The sequence below is a fragment of the Camelina sativa genome, chromosome 16 (assembly GCF_000633955.1).
Source record: "Camelina sativa cultivar DH55 chromosome 16, Cs, whole genome shotgun sequence".
Classification (NCBI taxonomy): domain Eukaryota; kingdom Viridiplantae; phylum Streptophyta; class Magnoliopsida; order Brassicales; family Brassicaceae; genus Camelina; species Camelina sativa.
Window position 1 is genome coordinate 19,373,001 of NC_025700.1, and position 19,827 is coordinate 19,392,827.

General features: G+C 34.4%; 5 protein-coding genes across 6 annotated transcripts; 1 reads left to right on the top strand and 4 right to left on the bottom strand.

The window, feature by feature from the left end:
- On the top strand, positions 258-4,966 carry LOC104751268 (serine protease SPPA, chloroplastic). 2 transcript variants are annotated; one of them, XM_010473187.2, is made up of 14 exons: positions 258-705; positions 938-1,121; positions 1,212-1,319; positions 1,554-1,583; positions 1,755-1,925; positions 2,005-2,108; positions 2,353-2,420; positions 2,897-3,063; positions 3,160-3,229; positions 3,560-3,714; positions 3,841-3,946; positions 4,140-4,227; positions 4,316-4,459; positions 4,580-4,966. In XM_010473187.2, the coding sequence occupies exons 1-14, from the start codon at positions 310-312 to the stop codon at positions 4,811-4,813; spliced, it is 2,025 nt and encodes a 674-aa protein (XP_010471489.1). In that variant the 5' UTR covers positions 258-309; the 3' UTR covers positions 4,814-4,966. The 2 variants fall into 2 exon arrangements, with proteins under 2 accessions (XP_010471489.1, XP_019094160.1); XM_019238615.1 differs by having other exon boundaries at positions 1,212-1,262; positions 1,497-1,583.
- Positions 5,473-6,722, bottom strand: LOC104751269 (protein STRICTOSIDINE SYNTHASE-LIKE 12-like). The gene is made up of 3 exons (XM_010473188.2): positions 6,413-6,722; positions 6,064-6,333; positions 5,473-5,967 (listed from the first exon to the last, which is right to left on the bottom strand). The coding sequence occupies exons 1-3, from the start codon at positions 6,655-6,657 to the stop codon at positions 5,496-5,498; spliced, it is 987 nt and encodes a 328-aa protein (XP_010471490.1). The 5' UTR covers positions 6,658-6,722; the 3' UTR covers positions 5,473-5,495.
- On the bottom strand, positions 7,845-10,382 carry LOC104751270 (protein STRICTOSIDINE SYNTHASE-LIKE 11-like). Its single transcript, XM_019237964.1, has 3 exons — positions 10,061-10,382; positions 8,777-9,046; positions 7,845-8,507 (listed from the first exon to the last, which is right to left on the bottom strand). The coding sequence occupies exons 1-3, from the start codon at positions 10,294-10,296 to the stop codon at positions 8,030-8,032; spliced, it is 984 nt and encodes a 327-aa protein (XP_019093509.1). The 5' UTR covers positions 10,297-10,382; the 3' UTR covers positions 7,845-8,029.
- Positions 11,025-12,692, bottom strand: LOC104751271 (protein STRICTOSIDINE SYNTHASE-LIKE 12-like). Its single transcript, XM_010473189.1, has 3 exons — positions 12,389-12,692; positions 11,789-12,058; positions 11,025-11,652 (listed from the first exon to the last, which is right to left on the bottom strand). The coding sequence occupies exons 1-3, from the start codon at positions 12,619-12,621 to the stop codon at positions 11,175-11,177; spliced, it is 981 nt and encodes a 326-aa protein (XP_010471491.1). The 5' UTR covers positions 12,622-12,692; the 3' UTR covers positions 11,025-11,174.
- LOC104751272 (protein STRICTOSIDINE SYNTHASE-LIKE 12) lies at positions 14,834-18,857 on the bottom strand. Its single transcript, XM_010473190.2, has 3 exons — positions 18,560-18,857; positions 17,552-17,821; positions 14,834-15,513 (listed from the first exon to the last, which is right to left on the bottom strand). Exons 1-3 carry the CDS (start codon positions 18,790-18,792, stop codon positions 15,003-15,005), a joined length of 1,014 nt encoding a protein of 337 aa, XP_010471492.1. The 5' UTR covers positions 18,793-18,857; the 3' UTR covers positions 14,834-15,002.

Sequence of the window (19,827 nt, forward strand, 5' to 3'; positions counted from 1 at the left end):
CCGAACCGAACCGAACCGAACCGAACATTTATCATTAAATTTAAACCGGTTTCCAAAATAATTAGCAATTAATCCAAATTTCGGTTTATATTACTCTGGTTTAAAATGAACCGAAATTGGATTCAGTTTGAGCTGTTAGTCCACGTAACGACTTTGACCGTCACACGTCACACACGGTGAAGCAGTGACAACGTGGAAGAAACTGTACCCTTCTCAATCCTCTTTCTTTCTTCTTCTTCACTTTCTTTTTTCTTTTTCTTCCACTGGAAATTTTCTCTTCTCTTTTCAGGTGAGAGAGAGAGAGAGACAATGGCGAAGCTACTTCTTCTTCACGCGCCTCATGTAGTTCCAAGATTTAGCAGCGGCGGTACTATGTCACTTATCTCCGCGTCGGCTTTATACAGAAGACCTCTCCTCGTGAATCCCCAATTCTCACATATCGGACCTCGTCTTCGTTCTCCGTACAATCGGAGATTCTCGGCTCGCGCTTTCGACGATTCATCTTCTTCTTCCTCGGCGGAGAAGGAGGAACAGCTACGGGATGGAGTTCCACGGGAAAGAGATGAGGACTATCCGACCGGAGAAACGGAGTATGTGGATAGGAACGCCTGGGAGAGTTTTGTTGTGAAGCTGCGGATGCTATTTGCGTTTCCATGGCAGCGTGTTCGTAAGGGAAGCGTCTTGACCATGACATTGCGCGGCCAGGTTCGTCTCTTCTCATTCTTGTCGTTCTTAGACGCTGTGGTATTAGTAGGAGGACTGTTAATTTTAGGTTTCCGGTAGCAATGTTAGTGAACTTAGCTGACTTCGAAGGCTACATAGTATTAAATTTTGCATTGATTTGATCTCCTTTGGGAGTTAGAACTCCTTATTGGCCTATTGGGATCTTGTGATATTCCAGTTCGGTTGAAATTGAATTTGTTTTCTCTATGTTCAGATCTCTGATCAGCTAAAGAGTCGTTTCAATTCTGGCCTCTCTCTGCCGCAACTCTCAGAAAATTTCTTGAAAGCGGCATATGATCCTCGTATTGCTGGAGTCTACCTTCACATTGAGCCTTTGAGTTGTGGGTGGGGTAAGGTTGAAGAAATTCGAAGGCATATATTGGATTTTAAAAAATCAGGTAACTCCTGAATCTGTATTGTCTGTCAAGTATCAGAGTTTTTAACTTTCCGATTGAGTTTATTGAGCTAATCAAACACATCTTTATTAGGTAAATTCATTGTTGGATATATCGACATATGTGGATTAAAGGAATTCTATCTTGGCTGTGCATGCGACGAGCTCTATGCCCCGCCTAGTGCCTATTCCTTTCTGTATGGTTTGACTGTTCAAGCATCTTTTCTTGGAGGTAAGGGATTGTTTCTTCTTTGGCTCAGTATATCACTTAAGTCATGAAAAGTCTTTTCTGTGGTCTATATCATACAGAACTATAAGCACTCATACTGTGTGCGGACAATCCTTAATTTATTGAGAAAGTTGTTGTTGGATCATTACNTTGGCTGTGCATGCAACGAGCTCTATGCCCCGCCTAGTGCCTATTCCTTTCTGTATGGTTTGACTGTTCAAGCATCTTTTCTTGGAGGTAGGGAATTGTTTCTTCTTTGGCTCAACTTATCACTTAAGTCATGAAAAGTCTTTTCTATGTTCTATATCATACAGAAATTATAAGCACTCATACTGTGTGCGGACAATCCTTCATTTATTGAGAAAGTTGGCGCATTTATCGTGAACTGCTTAATTTTCTTAAATATAGGTGTCTTCGAGAAAGTGGGGATTCAACCTCAAGTACAAAGGATTGGCAAATACAAAAGTGCTGGAGATCAGCTTTCCCGCAAAAGTATATCTGAGGAAAATTATGAGATGCTGAGCGTGCTACTTGATAACATTTATGCAAATTGGCTGGATGGTGTTTCTGACTCAACAGGTGCTAGAATTGTTTCACAATGTTGTTAGAGTTGTAACATCTTATTTTTTCTGAATGGCTTCTGCTTAGAACTATGCAGGAAAAAAGCGAGAAGATGTTGAAAGTTTCATCAATCAAGGAGTTTACGAAATTGAAAAGCTAAAGGAAGAGGGGCTGATAAAGGACATCCGGTATGATGATGAGGTAATACCATGCTCATAGTAAAGATGGAATTCAGTACCTTCCACTTGATCCCAGAAGCCAGAAGTGGTGATCATTGTTGTTTTTCCTTTATTCGTAAACTTTTCTTCTTGGATCTTTTGGTCTTCTCAGATTATTGGGATGGACAATAGTCATAAAGAATCCCTTATATAGCTATACAAAACAGAGTTAGATACCATCCCCCTACTTTTTTTATCTATATCATTCACTTTTAATGCTCCTGCAGGTTATATCGATGCTGAAAGAGAGGCTTGGAGTCGAAAAAGACAAAAAGCTTCCTACTGTTGATTACAAGTAATTTACTCTTACTATATGGAATTTTCAAACAGAGGCTTGCTGAATATAGAGCTATTATCTTTGCATGTACACTTGACTCAAGCCTTTTACTAATGGAATAATGAGTAATGTATACATAATGGGTCTTAGGTGGTTCATGCATAGTTAGGTAGAGTTTAAGTTAGTTCTGATATGGAGAAATGAATACCTGGTGGCGTACCGACTCGAGATTGTAATTCAACAAAATGTAGATCAGATATGTCTTCTTTTTTGGTTCTCAGTTTGGGATGAATAGATGTATGTGATTTATTTAGTAAATGGAGGTATGCATACTTAGTTGACTTCAAATTTCTGTTTCTTATTTTACTTGTATGTAATATTTGCAGGAAAGATTTATTGATATCGCTTTACTGTTCAATGTTAGCCTCATGCAATTTTATCAATTTTACAGGCTAGTAACGTGCAGATATTCTCGATTGATATACTTTATACAGGAAATACTCAGGTGTTAGGAAGTGGACTCTTGGTCTAAGTGGCGGTCGAGACCAAATAGCTATTATTAGAGCAGGGGGGAGCATTTCTCGGGTTAAGGGTCCGCTAAGCACTCCTGGTTCAGCTATCATAGCAGAACAACTAATTGAGAAGATCCGCAGTGTAAGAGGTGGGTCACTTATTATTTTTACGTTTCCATCTACATTTGTGCTGTTGTTTTCTTCAACAGCAGCTCAGCCCTTTCTATTTCCTCTTTCTTTTGAAGAGTCCAAAAAATATAAGGCTGCCATCATCCGAATTGATAGTCCAGGAGGCGATGCTCTCGCTTCTGATTTGTAAGTAGTTTTACTACTTGTCAATGTTGTATAATTATACCTACAATATGCTCGTGTGATTTAACATTTCATGGATGATTTGGCTTCACCTTCTAACATGATGAACCAGACTCATTACTTTAATATTATTTTTCGTCAATGGAAGTTAGAAGTTGAAGTGCTATCTTTTAAATCAAAGAGAATGGATTAGGAATGCTATATTAACCATCTAGTAACTTGCAAGTCTCATATCTATCAAGCCTGGAGGTCATGTGTGGATTTGAATTTAAATAGCTTTGGAAATTCTTGTTGGCTTTATTATAATACTTCGTAATTCGTAATGGTATACAGAATGTGGAGGGAGATCAAACTATTGGCTGAAACAAAACCTGTCATCGCGTCAATGTCAGATGTGGCAGCAAGTGGAGGCTACTACATGGCAATGGCGGCAAACACCATTGTTGCTGAAAATTTGACATTAACTGGCTCAATTGGAGTTGTCACAGGTGATCTTTCTTTTATCAACTTATCAACTTGCCAAAGAGAACATTGTGCTCTGAATCTTTGTACAACTATCTCATTCACCAACCCTCGCCATGCTTAATTTCTTTTGTTTGTTCTTGTTGTCGCAGCAAGATTTACCTTGGCCAAATTATACGAAAAGATTGGATTCAACAAGGAAACTATATCTAGAGGAAAATATGCTGAGCTTCTGGGGGCTGAGGAAAGACCTTTTAAGTAAGTGACCTTACTCTGTTTATAACAACGATGTGTTACCTAGTTAGGCGCTAACCGTCTAAGACTTCCTTTTTCACCCAATTGATGCCAATTTGGTTTTTGTCTTTTTTCAATTTCGAACCTCGAAACTGATCTTTTAAGAACCTATGTATTCCTTTCATTCACAATAAAAACAACAAAATGATGTTTACAGGCCAGAGGAAGCAGAACTGTTTGAGAAGTCTGCACAGCATGCATACCAGCTTTTCCGAGATAAAGCAGCCTTATCCAGATCGATGCCTGTATTTTTCCGTTTAGTCCAATCTAGTCTTCTCTCTTGTATTCCTATGTTTTAACAAAGCTAAAAGTTTCTTCTTGCCATGTTCCTAGGTCGAAAAGATGGAAGAATTTGCACAAGGCAGAGTCTGGACCGGTAAGGATGCTCATTCTCGTGGTCTAGTAGATGCACTCGGTGGGCTGTCCCGAGCTATAGCCATCGCTAAGCAGAAAGCTAATATTCCTCTTGATAGGAAGGTTCGCCTCTAAAACTCTCTTTTGCTTCAGTGAACTCATCTTCGTAACAAATCTTTAAAACCCAAAAAAGCACAAAGTAGATGATATTTGATACTTTGCTCTTTCTTGTGGTAAATACAGGTAACTCTTGTTGAGCTTTCAAGACCTTCTACATCACTACCAGATATCTTAAGCGGTATAGGAAGCTCAGTGATTGGAGTTGATAGAACATTGAAAGGACTGCTCGATGAATTAACAATCACGGAGGGAGTTCAAGCTCGAATGGATGGACTCTTGTTTCAGCAACTAGGCCGAGATTCTTTAGCAACTCCCATCATTGATTTGCTTAAAGATTACCTCAGCTCTCTCCGATGATTCCGATGAAAGTAAAACTGATGAAAGTAAAAGAAACCGATGAAAGTCTTTGAAGTCAAAACTTTACAAATGAAATTAAAACTGATGTCACCGTAACCAATGGGATATGAAGTTAATGTGAAACAAGGCTTAAACTATTTACAGTTTCAGCTACTCTCAAACATATATATATATATATATATATATATAAGCTACTCTCAAACATGTATAAGCACCGTACATAAACTTTCTCCCTAAGAAACAACAATGAAAGACCACAATCAACGTTATTATATTATCTTCTTCGTAGCCTTTCTCTCAATTCCTGCTTTCTCCTTAGTCCTTAGCTCAGGAAAATGTTGAAAATTGCACAAGAAAAGAGATCGGGTGGACGCTCTCTCCTTCCCCATCAAATGTTGAGAAAGATTTTCCCTGCGATGAGGAAAGAGTAATAGAGGTCGTCACGTACCTCTGGAAAATAAACGGAGATTTCCCACCTTTCTACGTCAAGGCATTGTGCAATGTATTTCAAAACGATGAGAAGAAGGTGAAGCAACACGTTAACAAGATATGGATAAACATTACGAAAAAGATCATGGATGGCTTAACTTGTGTTTCTCCATAAAAGATCTTTGATTTAATCACTGTAATTTTTCTGGATTAAAATTTAAAGAATGAAAAACTTTATAATCACTGTCCTTGATTACAAATTACCAACAAAAGTGGTCGTGAGTGTTCCCAAGTAAACAACGTTTTTATATTCATGAACTTCACTGACTAACGTATCTCCGTAATATTCACCGAGAGGCATATGCTGGAGAATCTCACCGTCGGAACTGATTTTCACAGCTGATGGTTCCGTGGGCACCACGATAAGCTTCACCGAGTTTGATGCGACCCAGAAATCTCCACCTTCTGTTCTCCTTATGTTATCCGGACCCGGTATCGACGGTACGAAAATCTCAAACGTGTTGGCTTTGGGACCCTTGATCCAATACCTCAAGATCCGATTCCTCAAGAACTCTCCCACCAGAACGAACCCTCCGTCGGAGCTCACAGCGCATCCTGCGGAGCCACTTAAACCGCTCAACAAAACGGTGACGGTTTTAGTCTTTGGATCGTACCTAAAGAGCCTCCCTGACGTATCTTTTACAGCAACCGCCAAGACAAGTTGACTGGAAAACAAAACAAAATTAGTCCAAAACCAAATCAATTTGACCAAACCAAATCCAACCGGTACAAAACCAAATCACATTAAAATTTCAATTAACCTCGGGCCAAATCTTGTGCTGAAAGATGTGAAGTAAACCATACCAGTCACCGGATCCACATCTAAACCGTCAAGGAACCGGAAAGGAATCCCGGCTGCACTATCGGCTAGGCGTTTGGCTAGGCCACCGCGGTATGAAACCACATACAAACCCAAATATGCATCAGCTATGTATAAATCTCCGGTTTTCTCATTGAAAGCTAAACCGACCGGTCTACCACAAATGTTACCAAGAAAAGTCCCAACTGCTTTCTCACATAGTGACTTGTTCCTGTGAATTAGAACATTTGAGTAATTAGTACTAATATGTGCATGTTTCATCTATACAAATATTGAATAGGAAAACATACGCGACTGGTAAAATATAAGCAAACTCTGTAAAGCCAAGTGCTGGTCCTTGGTATTTCAGGATCTTGCCTCCGGAGACTCCGGTATAAGGTCCTCCACCCTGAGGATCGAATGCGAAAGCTTCGGGTCCAGTGATTTGAGGTGGCAGCGGAATCTTCTGGAAGCTTTGGAGAGCGGAGACAAGGGAATGAGGTGAGAAGAGAATTAGCAAACAGCAGAGGATGAGAACTCTATGTATTTGCAACATTCTGATTCGTTAATGCATCACATGATGAAAGCATAGCAATATCAGTTTTTATACACGCATGCATATGGGTTTGATTAAATCTCATCAACCGATTGGTTAATGGTGGTTACGACCGGTTCTTGATTAGTTTAGATGCTGTTTTGACTTAGAGTCACAAGATTTTTGTCATTTCTCTATGATATCAACTATTTAAATTAGCAATTCGTTGTTTGTAAGGAAATTGCGTCTATTTCTTTGTCTCTTTCTCACGTGAACCCGACCAACTTTCCAGCTAATCTAAAGATAAGTAAGAAAAAAGTCGTTTTTAATGTTACTTTCCTTTAAACCTATTTCTTAAACAACTGTTCACACTGTCATACTATAATTTGTAATCATCTTTTTATGACATCTTTGACTCTTTGTATTCGTTAACTTCACTAACCAAAGTATCCCCAAACTTGTCTTTTTAGGGGAGTGGTCTGAAGCACTGTAACCGAAGATCATAACATGATCGACCTCCTTCCGCTGGCACTGCGAGTTTCTGAAAAGACTCGGAAAACCGCCGAAGAAAAGAGAAACCAGGGAGATAAACGAAGTCATAATGTTTCTTGGTTGTGTTTTTGTTACCAGTCTCTTATTATTACAATGAGTCCTCTAATCCGTATGTATACTTAATTACTTATAGATTTGATTTTAGTATGTTTTTTTAACGTCCTTTTAAATTATTATTTTTTAATTGTATTCACACTATTCAAGTATATCCAAAGTTGATCCAAACAAATGTATTATAGATGAAAAAATCAAACTAATATTAGTAATTTGCATATATATATATATATACATATAGAACGAAATACTCCTAAATTATGTTAATTTTAAGATTGATTAGAAATAGACTGATGAAAAAGGAGCAGTTGATTAATATTTAAAAAAAAAATGTTTCGTCAATTTACTACATGTGAATGAAGTAGCGGAAGTGCGGAGTCTTCCGATTGACCATGCAGAAATAAAGATTACTATTGTTATTTTTTTGATAAAGAATATAATTTTTTAATATTTATGATTGAATTCATGAATTGTGTATCCAACAAAAGTAACATGTATATACGATTTTTATCCAAACAAAATATAAGGTTTTTTCAAATAAAATGAATTGTGAACATTTCTTTTGTAGGTAGTTGGCCTATATATGAATGATCCAAACGTGATGCACAAAACATAACAATTCTTTTTATACAAGAAAACTACTTTATTTCTTGAAATTTGTAACCATATTTTAAAAAACTCAACTTTATTTGAACAGAACCAATATATTGACATACATTATTGATCCGTCAAGACTTTATTTCGACACAATCACTTTATTTCTAAAACCCAAACTAATGTCACACTTTTAAACCTTAAGAATCCCGGCAAAAGGACCAAACAGAGCGCCGATATAAAGCTTTCCATTGAATTCGTTTACCTCGCTGACCAAAGTATCCCCAAACTTATCTGTAAGGGGAATGGTCTGAAGCACTTTACCATCAGAACTAACCTTAACCGCCGAAGGGTTTGTGGGTCCGGTGGCTGAGTTCACGACCGAAGCAACCCAAAAGTTTCCAGAAGAACCGATCCTCTTAATATTGTCAGGGCTCGAGACCGAGCTGGTGAAGTCTTCAGAAGTACCAGCTTTAGATCCCTTGATCCAATACCTCTTGATGTTACTTTTTGTGAACTGACTAACCAGCACGAATGAACCGTCTGAGCTAACCGCACATCCGGCTGAGCCACTTAGACCTTCCATCAGTACAGTCACGACCTTTTTCGATGGATCGTATTTGAAAAGCTTCCCTGTCGAGTCTTTTGTTGCCACTGCTTTCAACACATCGCTGTAGATATGCATCATTCATAACCAATACAATTAGTATAATTAAGATAAAAAAAAACTTTTTTTCTATTAACCGATTCAGATGAGCAATATTATGTACATTAGGAGTTAGGACATAAAGTGGCAGTTATTAACTTATGTATATGATAAGTGTATTTATATTTATTTATATGATTTTTTTCTATTGAAAATATATTTATTTTGTTAATTTACTATATATGTGATAAGTGTAATTATATTTAGATATAGAGGAAAAAAATAAAACTATACCGAGGGCCAAATGTTGAGCTGAAGGAAGTGAAATAGACGACACCGGTAGTGGGATCAATGTCGAGACCGTCGAGAAACAAGAAAGGCTTGTCGTTAACACTGTTGGCGATCTTCTTGGCGACACCGCCGCCGGGAGAGATGATGTGGAGACCCAACGGAGCATCGGCAACGTAAAGATCACCTGTTTTCCCGTTGAAAGCTATTCCCGCTGGTCGACCACATTTTTCGGCGTTAACGGTTCCAAGTGCTCCGTCGCACAAAGACGACTTTCTGAAATAAATTAAATCAATTTTGATAATAGTTAAAGGCAAATATAATATGAAAAGAAACATACATATAGTTAAATGTGGAGTTGATATTTGTATAGCTCCATACGTATTAGACAACAATGCTTATGTTAACGTTAGTTTGACTTTTACTTAGGGAGGCGTGTGTTTAGAAAGATTTAAATCTTTGTTATACCGTAAACGACACTTAGTTTTGCTAACGTAGGCCAATCATCATGGAGTGTGTGTTTCTTTTAGGGATATGTAACTTGAATATTACAGAACTTTTGTCCATAGTTTCTATAGTTTAGAAATCAGACAAAAGGATATATATAATTTGTAGTTAATTAAGGCTTCCAAGGATTAGTTGGTGGTAAAAACCTGACTCCTCTCTGATTATTAAAAAAATGAAAGAACATATTTAATCTCTAGTTAATTACATTATTTTGTCAATGATATTTAATGCTAATTATTAGTATCTATATTAAATTATTAATGTACAAATAAATAGTTTTAAAAGGAGGTAAATGGCCTTATTGAATGTATGTATTAATTAAAAGTAGGTTGCAGCATCCCACCCAAAAAAATATAGATTGCATTATTAATTTCTGATTAGTAAGTTCTATTCTATAGTTCATGAAATCTAAGACCATAACATGATCGACACTGAAGTTCGTACATTGACAACAAAGTTTTCTCGATGTGTATCTCATATCAGATCTGAATCGGGGATCATAACATGATTGACTCTGACGTTCGTATTTGACAACGACGTTTTTCTCAATGTGTATCTCGTGGCAGATCTGATTTCGAGTTTTATTTTTAATTCGTTTTCTTATTATGCGACATGAGAAGTTAAGGTTATTTACCAAAAACAAAGTAAAAAATGAAAAACTAACGTTGTTACGGATTTAATTAGTAACAAAAAGCTCCGTATCAAACTTTTTGAAAACATTAAAATCCAATCATAAAGAAAAAAAACAAAGAAGCATGCATGATTATGATCTTGGAAACTTACGAAAAGTCGGTGATCTGAGCAAAATCGACATAACCTTTCCCGGGAAGCCACTTGAGGATTTTACCACCGGAGACACCGGTGTAGAATCCTTTTCCGGAGGAATCAAAAGCGAAAGCTTCAGGTCCTGTCCTGTTTCCCGGTACCGGAAGTTTTTTAAAAGATTGATTGACTGAGAGAACAGACGAAGAAAATGAGAGAAGAAGAAGAAGAGAACTCACGGAGACAAACGACCTCATATTGTTTCTTTGGTTTGTGTGTTTTGTTATCAACTTGTGTTATCCCTATGGATATTTATAGATTTATTTTTGTACTTTTAATTTGTCCTTCTATTAAGATTTCTTCTTTTGTATTTCTAAAAGTTGAGACAGTATTTATAGATAGAAAGGAAGAAATCAAACTAAAATTGGTACCATTTAAATATTAAGAAATGAATAGGCCTAAATCATGTTAATTTTATGATTGATTAAAAGAAAATTAATGATGAAAAGATACACATTATCTTAAGAACAATTGATTGAAATGATAACAAAAGATGTCCTTTACCAAAAAAAAAAAATGTAGAAATTTTTTTCTCTATATTTTGCCTGAATATAACCATATATACGTATATATTTTATAAATGGTGATAGAGCAAAATAAACCGTCTCACCGCACATCAATTTTTTAAAATCACACCATTCACACCTTTGAATTTCATGACATTTGAAATAGTCAATATCAATGTATGTACCAATAAAATCTGGCCGCATTCTAGTATATTACTTTAGTGGTAGGTATAACGATGTGTGTATGTAACGTGTTGTATAAAGTCAGTGTATATTACGTGTATACATTTCAAATTCTAGATCATATTTGTTTTTCTAGTATGAATTTAAATATAATGTACATATTTGTTAAGTACAATGTATATTTGTTTTGGCGTATTTGTTAAGAAAGCCAATAAGGTCATATTTGGAAACAAGAAGAGCAAGACTTAAAAACTAGAAACAAATGTGTCATCAACCCCATATTAGGCAGGAAATTTGAGGTTATAACTTTATTAAGGACTAAGAGAGAAAATATCAATGATTTCAAAAATGGTAATGACCAAACAACGTTATAAGTAATAACCAATTTAAAGTTTCATGATTCCGGCGAAGGGTCCGGTAAGAGTTCCGATATAGAGATGGCCGTTGAGCTCGTTGACTTCACTAAGCAAAGTATTCCCAAACTCATTCTTGAGAGAAATGGTCTGAAGCACTTTTCCATTGGAGTCTATCTTGACCGCCTTAGGGTCGGTAGGCACGACAACCTTGTTCACGACGGAGGCGACCCAGAAATTTCCGGTAGAAGCTGACCTCCTGATGTTGTCGGGGTTCGAGACAAGGTTTGAGAAGTCTTCGAAAGTTCCAGCTTTGGGTCCTGTAATCCAATATCTCTTGATGTTACTCTTTATGAACTCGCTGACCAAAACGAACGAACCATCTGAGCTCACGGCGCAACCAGCTCCACCACTTAGACCGTCCATTAACTGAGTCACAGTTTTGGTCGCTGGGTCGTATTTGAAGAGCTTTCCGCTCGCGTCTTTTAACCCCACTGCTATTAAAACTTCGCTGCATTACAGAACCAGCAATTATTTAGTAAGAGATATTATTAATTAGTTACATAACTTGTAGCTTTATAATTGTAACTTGTCTATCATAACTCGTTCATAAGTATGTATTACAGAAAGGGAATAAAACACGTTACCGTGGGCCAAACTTGGAGCTGAAGGAAGTAAAGTAGACGACGCCGGTGGTGGGATCAACGTCAAGACCGTCTAGAAACTTGAAGGGCTTTCCGTCAAGACTGTCGGCGATCTTTGTGGCCAAACCTCCGGCGGGAGAGATAACGTGAAGACCCAACGGAGCATCGGCGACGTAAAGATCACCTGTTTTGCTGTTTAAGGCTATTCCAGATGGTCGACCGCACTTTCCGGCGAAAGCGGCTCCTAATACTCCGTTGCACCATTTCGAGTTCCTATAAGTAATCAAACAAATTGAATATATAACGATTAAAAATGTCAATGACAGTTCTTGTCATGACAAAGCATTTAAGTTCGGACAAGGTTATTCCTTTTGTCTAATAAAATCACAGAGCTTAACAAGATATTTTGTTATTAAGAGAACACAATATAAAACAATTCAGACATGATCATATATACAAAAACGTCTTAATAACATTAGATGACAATTGATATTTTATTAAAGAAAAAAAAAGATTCCTTGAACAAGAAGCAAAATCAGATCAAAAAAGTTATAATCATTGAGACTTTGAGAGATCCCAAGAAACTAAGAAGGAGAAACTTACGAGGATTTCGTCATCTGGGCAAAATCAACAAAACCATTCTCGGGAGTATACTTGAGGATTTTACCACCGGAGACACCGGTGTAGAAACCTTTGCCGGTGGGATCAAAGGCGAAAGATTCAGGGCCTGACCTCTTTCCGGGCACAGGAAGTTTCTGGAAAGCCACGTCATCGGAGAAAACAGCCGAAGAAAGAGAGAGAAGAAGAAGAGATATCACAAAGACAAAGGACGCCATTGTCGTATCTTACTTAGTCAATTTTATCAAAAATCTACGAATCTAAAAGTTGGTATATGATTCTGTCTCTAGATGTGTGTGTATTTATATGCTTGATTTAAAATAAAAAGGGTAAATAGAGATTTCTTTCTTCTTTTGACGTTGAGTCCTTGACTAATAAAGAATAAGAACTATTTTCCGTAAATAAATAGACTATTTCTCTTTTTTTGGAGATTTGAGAGCATTTGTGGAGAGCATAAAAGTCAAAAATAATTGCAATTCACATTAAATGCTGAATGAATGTTTAAGTTTTGTATAGTAACAAATCATACTAAGATGGATTAGTAAGTATGATATTAGAGAAGATTGTTATAATGATTCGATTTATGATTTTAGAAAATAGGATAAAGGAAACAAAGTAAAAGTAAGGAATTTAGCAAATAAAAAAAAAAGCAAAAAAAAAAAAGAAAAGAAATTCATTAACAGAAATAGAATCCCCAATAAACAGAAATAGCAAAGTTAATTAAAATGTTCTGTTATAGAATCTGCCAATCAGCTGGTCGATTTTATTATGTTATTGATAATTTTTCATATAAATGTTCTGATTTCAGATACGGTTTAGAAAATTTTGATCCAAAAAAAAACAATCCTTCGCAAGTTATAAATACTGACTAACTAGGTAACAACCTGCATTATGTGCGGGATAAATCGATCTAAATAAAATTATTATTTAAAATCTAAAATGTCAAAATAATAATTTTATTCATATTATTTTGCTTTACTCAAATTTGCATTTAATTATTTTGTGTAAAAATATGTTTCACCTGTGAAAGGTAGAAAAAAATTTAAACATGGTGGAAAAAGTTTTGATAAAATGTTATTAGTTATGGTAATCTGCCTTTTTGTGTTTTTAAAAATCAAATTCATATATTTTATATTTCACATTATTATCTAGATTGATATGCCATTAAGATAAGACAATGATTTTAGAATAATCAATTTAAACTAATCCTAAGTTTAAAAATACCATGAAAAAAATATATTAAAATGGTAAATAATAATAATAAACAAATGTAATAGTAGTGAAAATTTATAGGAAAAAATGAATGTCTGAAGTTTTCAAAAATTCAGTATCATGTTAAGATAGCTGATCACCATTTATTATTAAATTATTAAAAAGTCAATATCTTATTATTATGATTATTGCGGTAATTATTTTTTGATAATTTTTTAATATATTTGAATAGTCATTGGAGTTTTTAAATAGGACACAGATTTTTTGTTTTTCAAAAAATTAAATTGGTGAATAAATTTAAAATTGTTTACGAAATGTTATTTATTTTTAAGATTATTGTGATAATTATTTTTTTAAAAATATACTTGAATAGTCATCAGATTTTTTTTAAATCGGAGAATAAGTTTTACATTTCAAAACGTTAAATAAATTAATAATTTTTTAATATTTTGTGAATGTAATTTACTTATAATTAAAGATGTTATAAAAATATTAATTAAATAATTAACTATATTTTATGGTTTTAATAGTTGATTAAGTCTTTCATTTTTTAAAACTAATAGAAATAAACATTACCTTATATATTCTAATGGCATATTTATATAAATAGAAATAAAATAAATATTTTTTTTATATATTTTAATGGCACATTTAATAAATTAAAAGAATTGTTTTTGTAAATATATTTATCTTGAGATGAATAACTGCAATTAAATTTTTCCAAATCGCTCTAGCGACGACACATCAGCATGTTCAACAAACTGCTTCTCTTTTAATATATAGAGGATCGTTTGCAATATTTTCATTTTTTATACTGACTAATAATATCGCATAGCTAACACAACTTGGCACCTTTCGGAGTTTTGAGATATGATTAACCAACAGAAGTTTAATAGACCGACTGCGTCATATTTTTGGCGAGTACTGTAATGTATCTTGATAGCCTTAATTAATTAGTGCAATTACTTGACCATTGAGTAATGTCATAGAAGGTTTGGATGGAAGTCCATGTGTATGTTAATGTTTTTGATCGAGTCCGTGTGAATAGACCAATCGGCTGTTGAAGTCTTTCAGAAAGGTATTATGATATAAATTTGTTTGGCGGGTAAGGATGTTGGGGCTCATTGTATTGCTCGTTCGAAAGATTGAGTATTTCGTCGACATTCTTGAGGAATACTTCGAGGGTTTTGTTGTCCACACTTTTTCAATACAACAAAATGAAACATAGTCAATACCTTTCCGTTTGGATTTTATAAAATCAAATTTAATGAAAACAATATATTCAATAACATAAACATCAAACCAATGTACGGCTCTGACTTCAGAAACATTCAGATATAACTATAAAGCTCATAGTAAACACAGGCTGCATTCAAATCAGAGAGACCTAAGTGGCAGGACAAGAACCTTCACTTTTATTTTCGAGCTTGAGAATTCCAGCAAATGGTCCTGTGAGAGTTCCGATATATAGATTGCCTTCGAATTCGTTGACTTCGCTGAGCAAAGTGTCTCCAAATTTATCTTTGAGAGGAATTGTCTGTAGCACTTCACCATCAGAGTTGACTTTAACTGCTGATGGGTTCGTAGGCACGATGAACTTGTTCACGACGGAAGCGACCCAAAAGTTTCCGGTGGAGCCAACTCTTTTGATATTGTCAGGGTTTGAGACTGAGTTGGTGAAATCTTCAGAAGTACCAGCTTTGGGTCCTTTGATCCAGTACCTCTTGATGTTACTCTTCGTGAACTGGCTAACCAGCACGAACGAACCATCTGAGCTCACTGCACACCCGGCTGAACCACTTAGCCCTTCCATCAATACAGTCACGACTTTGGTTGATGGGTCGTATTTGTAGAGCTTTCCGGTCGCGTCCTTCAATCCCAATGCAATCAATACTTGGCTGCATATACAACAAATATTATTTAGATCAATAATAAATAACTAATTTGGAATGATTTTCTTGTCAATGTATATAACCATACTAAATACTTTTGTAACTAGATTAGGACCAGCGGTACACCGCGGAGCAAATTATATATAATTAAAACATTTAAATTATAAGTTATATTTATTGGTTAAATAATTGTATAATGNTGTCTCCAAATTTATCTTTGAGAGGAATTGTCTGTAGCACTTCACCATCAGAGTTGACTTTAACTGCTGATGGGTTCGTAGGCACGATGAACTTGTTCACGACGGAAGCGACCCAAAAGTTTCCGGTGGAGCCAACTCTTTTGATATTGTCAGGGTTTGAGACTGAGTTGGTGAAATCTTCAGAAGTACCAGCTTTGGGTCCTTTGATCCAGTACCTCTTGATGTTACTCTTCGTGAACTGGCTAACCAGCACGAACGAACCATCTGAGCTCACTGCACACCCGGCTGAACCACTTAGCCCTTCCATCAATACAGTCACGACTTTGGTTGATGGGTCGTATTTGTAGAGCTTTCCGGTCGCGTCCTTCAATCCCAATGCAATCAATACTTGGCTGCATATACAACAAATATTATTTAGATCAATAATAAATAACTAATTTGGAATGATTTTCTTGTCAATGTATATAACCATACTAAATACTTTTGTAACTAGATTAGGACCAGCGGTACACCGCGGAGCAAATTATATATAATTAAAACATTTAAATTATAAGTTATATTTATTGGTTAAATAATTGTATAATGATTGTTAATTTTATAGTTTAAACCATATAATACCGTAATATAATTTATTTTTTACATAATATTTATTTAACCAATTTAATTAGATATGTCTATTTTCTGATATCAATAGTGTTAACAAAATAATGAAATAATATTTTACCCGTGTAACACCGAATTAATGATATTTTCAATTTATATAAATATCGACAAACCCCGTCCCGCTATATACCGTCCCGAAATATTTAAACTCGCACTATATCATCTTAATTTTTAATATTTATTGTTTTGTACTATAAATATTAGATTGAGTTGATATGTTATTTATTAAGATTGTAACCATTTACATTTTATAAGATTGACGCTTCTTATAAAGTTTACATATTTATAGTACTAGAATTCTTAAAACGGTTGAGTATTTCTCATATTTGAAGTTTCGTAAGAGTTTAAATATATTATTAATATTTTAAAAGGTCTTCTAATTTTTTTGAAAGTTGAAATATTTATAATATTTAAACATTATATTTGAAACTTCATAAACTTTAAAATATTATTAATATTTTATAAAGTTTAAATTTCTAAAAATATAAATATTTATAATATTTATACTTTTATTAAAATATAAATATTTATAGTATTTAACTTTTTAAAATTTTTAAATATTTATAATATTTAACTTTTTAAAAATCTTTTAAATAAAGAACCGGAATAAACCAAATTAAAGTTTTTTAAGTTTGACTACCTGATAAATTAAGTTTTCTACTCATTTGTATTCTGAATCATTTTGGTCTTTTTTATAGTATGACTATGAACTATTGCACAATTTTTTAGGCGATATGGGATATTATAACGGTAATTTTTTATTCATCTATTGAGTAATATATGTTTGTTTTAATTTTTTTTATTACATCATATGCAAGAAAAAATCACAATTTTTATTAACTAAATGTATTATAGAATAATTCAAGATAATTTAAATATAAATTCAAATAAAAATGAAAGAGAATCATGATTTATGTTTAAATGAGGTAGACAGATTTCCTTATTTTTTAAAATCTTACCTATAATTAATTTTGAAATTTTTGGTAACTAATATTAAAGTCAATACATTAAATGCAAAAACTTTCCAAAAAGTATTTTTGAGTAAAAACTGCTGCAAAAATACTAGTATAGATATACTAAGTTTTTGAAAAACTAATTAATGAACAGAGTGATATATATTTCAGTTATAGTAAAAGTGTATAACGATTAATTTTTATATAGAAGTAAGATAGAAACTTTACATTGGGCTGAAGCGTGAGCTGAAGGAAGTGAAGTAGACGACACCAGTAGTGGGATCAACGTCAAGACCGTCGAGAAACTTGAAGGGCTTTCCGTCAACACTGTCGGCGATCTTTGTAGCCAAACCACCGTTGGGAGAAATAACGTGGAGACCCAACGGAGCATCGCCGACGTAGAGATCACCTGTATTCTCGTTAAAAGCTATCCCTGCCGGTCGACCACATCTTCCGGCTAAAGCCGTTCCAATATTTCCATCACACCATGAAGAGTTCCTGAAGTAATCAAACCAATTAAAAACAATTTAATAACAAAAAAAAATTAACCATGCAGATTTAGTACTGTAATCTATTTTATCAAGACAAAACAAAAAAAAAACAAAAATTTGTTAGTGATTTCTTGTTATCATTTGCGTAAGTGCGTACGTCAGTTTTGACCCTTTTTTAGGTGGAACCGTGGAAGCGTGTGTGTGTGTGTGAAATGTGAAAGCTGAGGTGCATTTTGGTCACCTAAATCTTGCTAACGTATGCCTTATAAATAAAGAGGAACTAAAATGTTGAGATGCGATTCGTCCACTTGTCCCTACCCCTACATGAAGTTCCTGTCTACTAATCATTCATTTGTTTGTTTTTAGTTTTTATGGTGGACAAAATCAAATAAACACTATCCATTTATGGTCCCAAATGTTTTGTGGTACACGCGACACATGTAACAAGAATAATTTAATTTAACTTTACTGTTAACTTCGAGGATTTTTTACATAATCTTCCTACTAACCCGTTAAAAGTAAAAAGAAAAATTTTACTAGGCTGAAAAGTAACAAGTCTGACCACTCGTAATTCCATATATTCTCCAAAGTTTCTAATGAAAGAACGACTCATGAGTTGATTACAGTAAGTAATGATATTAGATTCCGATTCCAAAAACCCCAAGAAACAATATAATTAATCATTCAAAGTACTGATCTTGAAGATCCAAGTTAAGAAACAGAAAAAAAATGGCTTACGACTTACGAGGATTCTGTGATCTGGGCAAAATTGACATAACCTGTCTCGGGTAGCCACTTGAGGATTTTACCACCGGAGACTCCTGTGTAGAATCCTTTTCCGGTGGAATCAAAGGCGAACGCTTCAGGCCCTGACCTACTTCCCGGCACCGGAAGTTTCTGAAATAACGCATCATCGGAGATAACCGCCGACGAAAGAGAAAGAAGAAGAAGAGAAATAATGGAGCAAAACGACGCCATACCGTTTCTTTTAGTTTTTTTTTATCTTCTCTCAAATGAGATTTCGGTATATCGGTATTATGTATGTCTATTTATAGGTTTGATATTTTTGTGTATATATATATATTTTTTATTAAGCTTTCTTATTTCGTGAATTAAGTCGACGGCACACGTTACGGTCGTCTGATTATTATTATTATTATTATAATAAAGGAGAGAGTTTACAGTTGTGCTTTCTCGAAGATGAGATTTTTGCACATGGCACAAAAAAAAAAGTCAATTAGTTAATTCATCCACTTACATTGCCCGATAGTGTGGATATTGAGGTAGACGTCGTAAAATTGATGTACTCGTGTATCTAAAAGACAAGTAGGTAAATTACATACATCATAATTCATGAAAGAGACAGACTCCACGAAGCAGTTGAGTTTTACAAAGAAATAAAGATATACGCTTTCGGACATTAATTGAAACCAAACTTAGATTTTATGATATTGGATTGGAAGGGCCAAGCGATGGATCTTGCTACCATTTTAACCGGTTTAATACTACATTTTTAATTGTATAGTTCCATTGTGTATAGATAGATTTATATTTGATTGAAAGAAATATGAAAAAATCTAACTTGGATACACATAAATGGTTGTTAAAAAATTATAGTTTGATTTATTTAGGTGTTACACAATTTTTTTATTTTTATTTTTATTTTTTTATTTTATATCATCAAATATCAATTGTAAACACAAACGTAAAACGTCAATGATATGTACTTTTACCGTTTAAGTTTTACTATCAAAATGGCTTATCCGATTGCTGACCTCTCAACTATTTTATTATCTTGCAATTTATATGAAGATGGGTAGTACATACTGGTTGGTTGCTATCCGATTGTTTTTAATTTTTCTGGTAGGTTTTCTAAATATAGTTGGTGGGGCTGACATAAAAATGAAACGATTGTGTTTCACAATTTCTAACCAGTTTATATGCATTGAGTTAGCGTATAATAATAGTAATAAAAAAAAAAAGGAATATGTTCTCGTGAGTTAGCGTTGTTAT

Bases quoted from the DNA above. Each gene is read 5' to 3' on its own strand.
- LOC104751268 (XM_010473187.2), top strand. From the start codon at position 310: ATGGCGAAGCTACTTCTTCTTCACGCGCCTCATGTAGTTCCAAGATTT. The intron at 706-937 runs GTTCGTCTCTTC...CTCTATGTTCAG, and splicing joins CCATGACATTGCGCGGCCAG to ATCTCTGATCAGCTAAAGAG. The intron at 3,064-3,159 runs GTGGGTCACTTA...TTTCTTTTGAAG, and splicing joins GAAGATCCGCAGTGTAAGAG to AGTCCAAAAAATATAAGGCT.
- LOC104751269 (XM_010473188.2), bottom strand. From the start codon at position 6,657: ATGTTGCAAATACATAGAGTTCTCATCCTCTGCTGTTTGCTAATTCTC. The intron at 6,334-6,412 runs GTATGTTTTCCT...TCTAATTCACAG, and splicing joins GCTTATATTTTACCAGTCGC to GAACAAGTCACTATGTGAGA. The intron at 5,968-6,063 runs GTTAATTGAAAT...TTTGTTTTCCAG, and splicing joins AGCACAAGATTTGGCCCGAG to TCAACTTGTCTTGGCGGTTG.
- LOC104751270 (XM_019237964.1), bottom strand. From the start codon at position 10,296: ATGAGGTCGTTTGTCTCCGTGAGTTCTCTTCTTCTTCTTCTCTCATTT. The intron at 9,047-10,060 runs GTAAGTTTCCAA...AATTTATTTCAG, and splicing joins GCTCAGATCACCGACTTTTC to AAAGTCGTCTTTGTGCGACG. The intron at 8,508-8,776 runs GTATAGTTTTAT...GCATATCTACAG, and splicing joins AGCTCAACATTTGGCCCTCG to CGATGTGTTGAAAGCAGTGG.
- LOC104751271 (XM_010473189.1), bottom strand. From the start codon at position 12,621: ATGGCGTCCTTTGTCTTTGTGATATCTCTTCTTCTTCTCTCTCTTTCT. The intron at 12,059-12,388 runs GTAAGTTTCTCC...GATTACTTATAG, and splicing joins GCCCAGATGACGAAATCCTC to GAACTCGAAATGGTGCAACG. The intron at 11,653-11,788 runs GTAACGTGTTTT...TCTGTAATGCAG, and splicing joins AGCTCCAAGTTTGGCCCACG to CGAAGTTTTAATAGCAGTGG.
- LOC104751272 (XM_010473190.2), bottom strand. From the start codon at position 18,792: ATGGCGTCGTTTTGCTCCATTATTTCTCTTCTTCTTCTTTCTCTTTCG. The intron at 17,822-18,559 runs GTAAGTCGTAAG...TGATTACTTCAG, and splicing joins GCCCAGATCACAGAATCCTC to GAACTCTTCATGGTGTGATG. The intron at 15,514-17,551 runs GTAAAGTTTCTA...TTGTATATGCAG, and splicing joins AGCTCACGCTTCAGCCCAAT to CCAAGTATTGATTGCATTGG.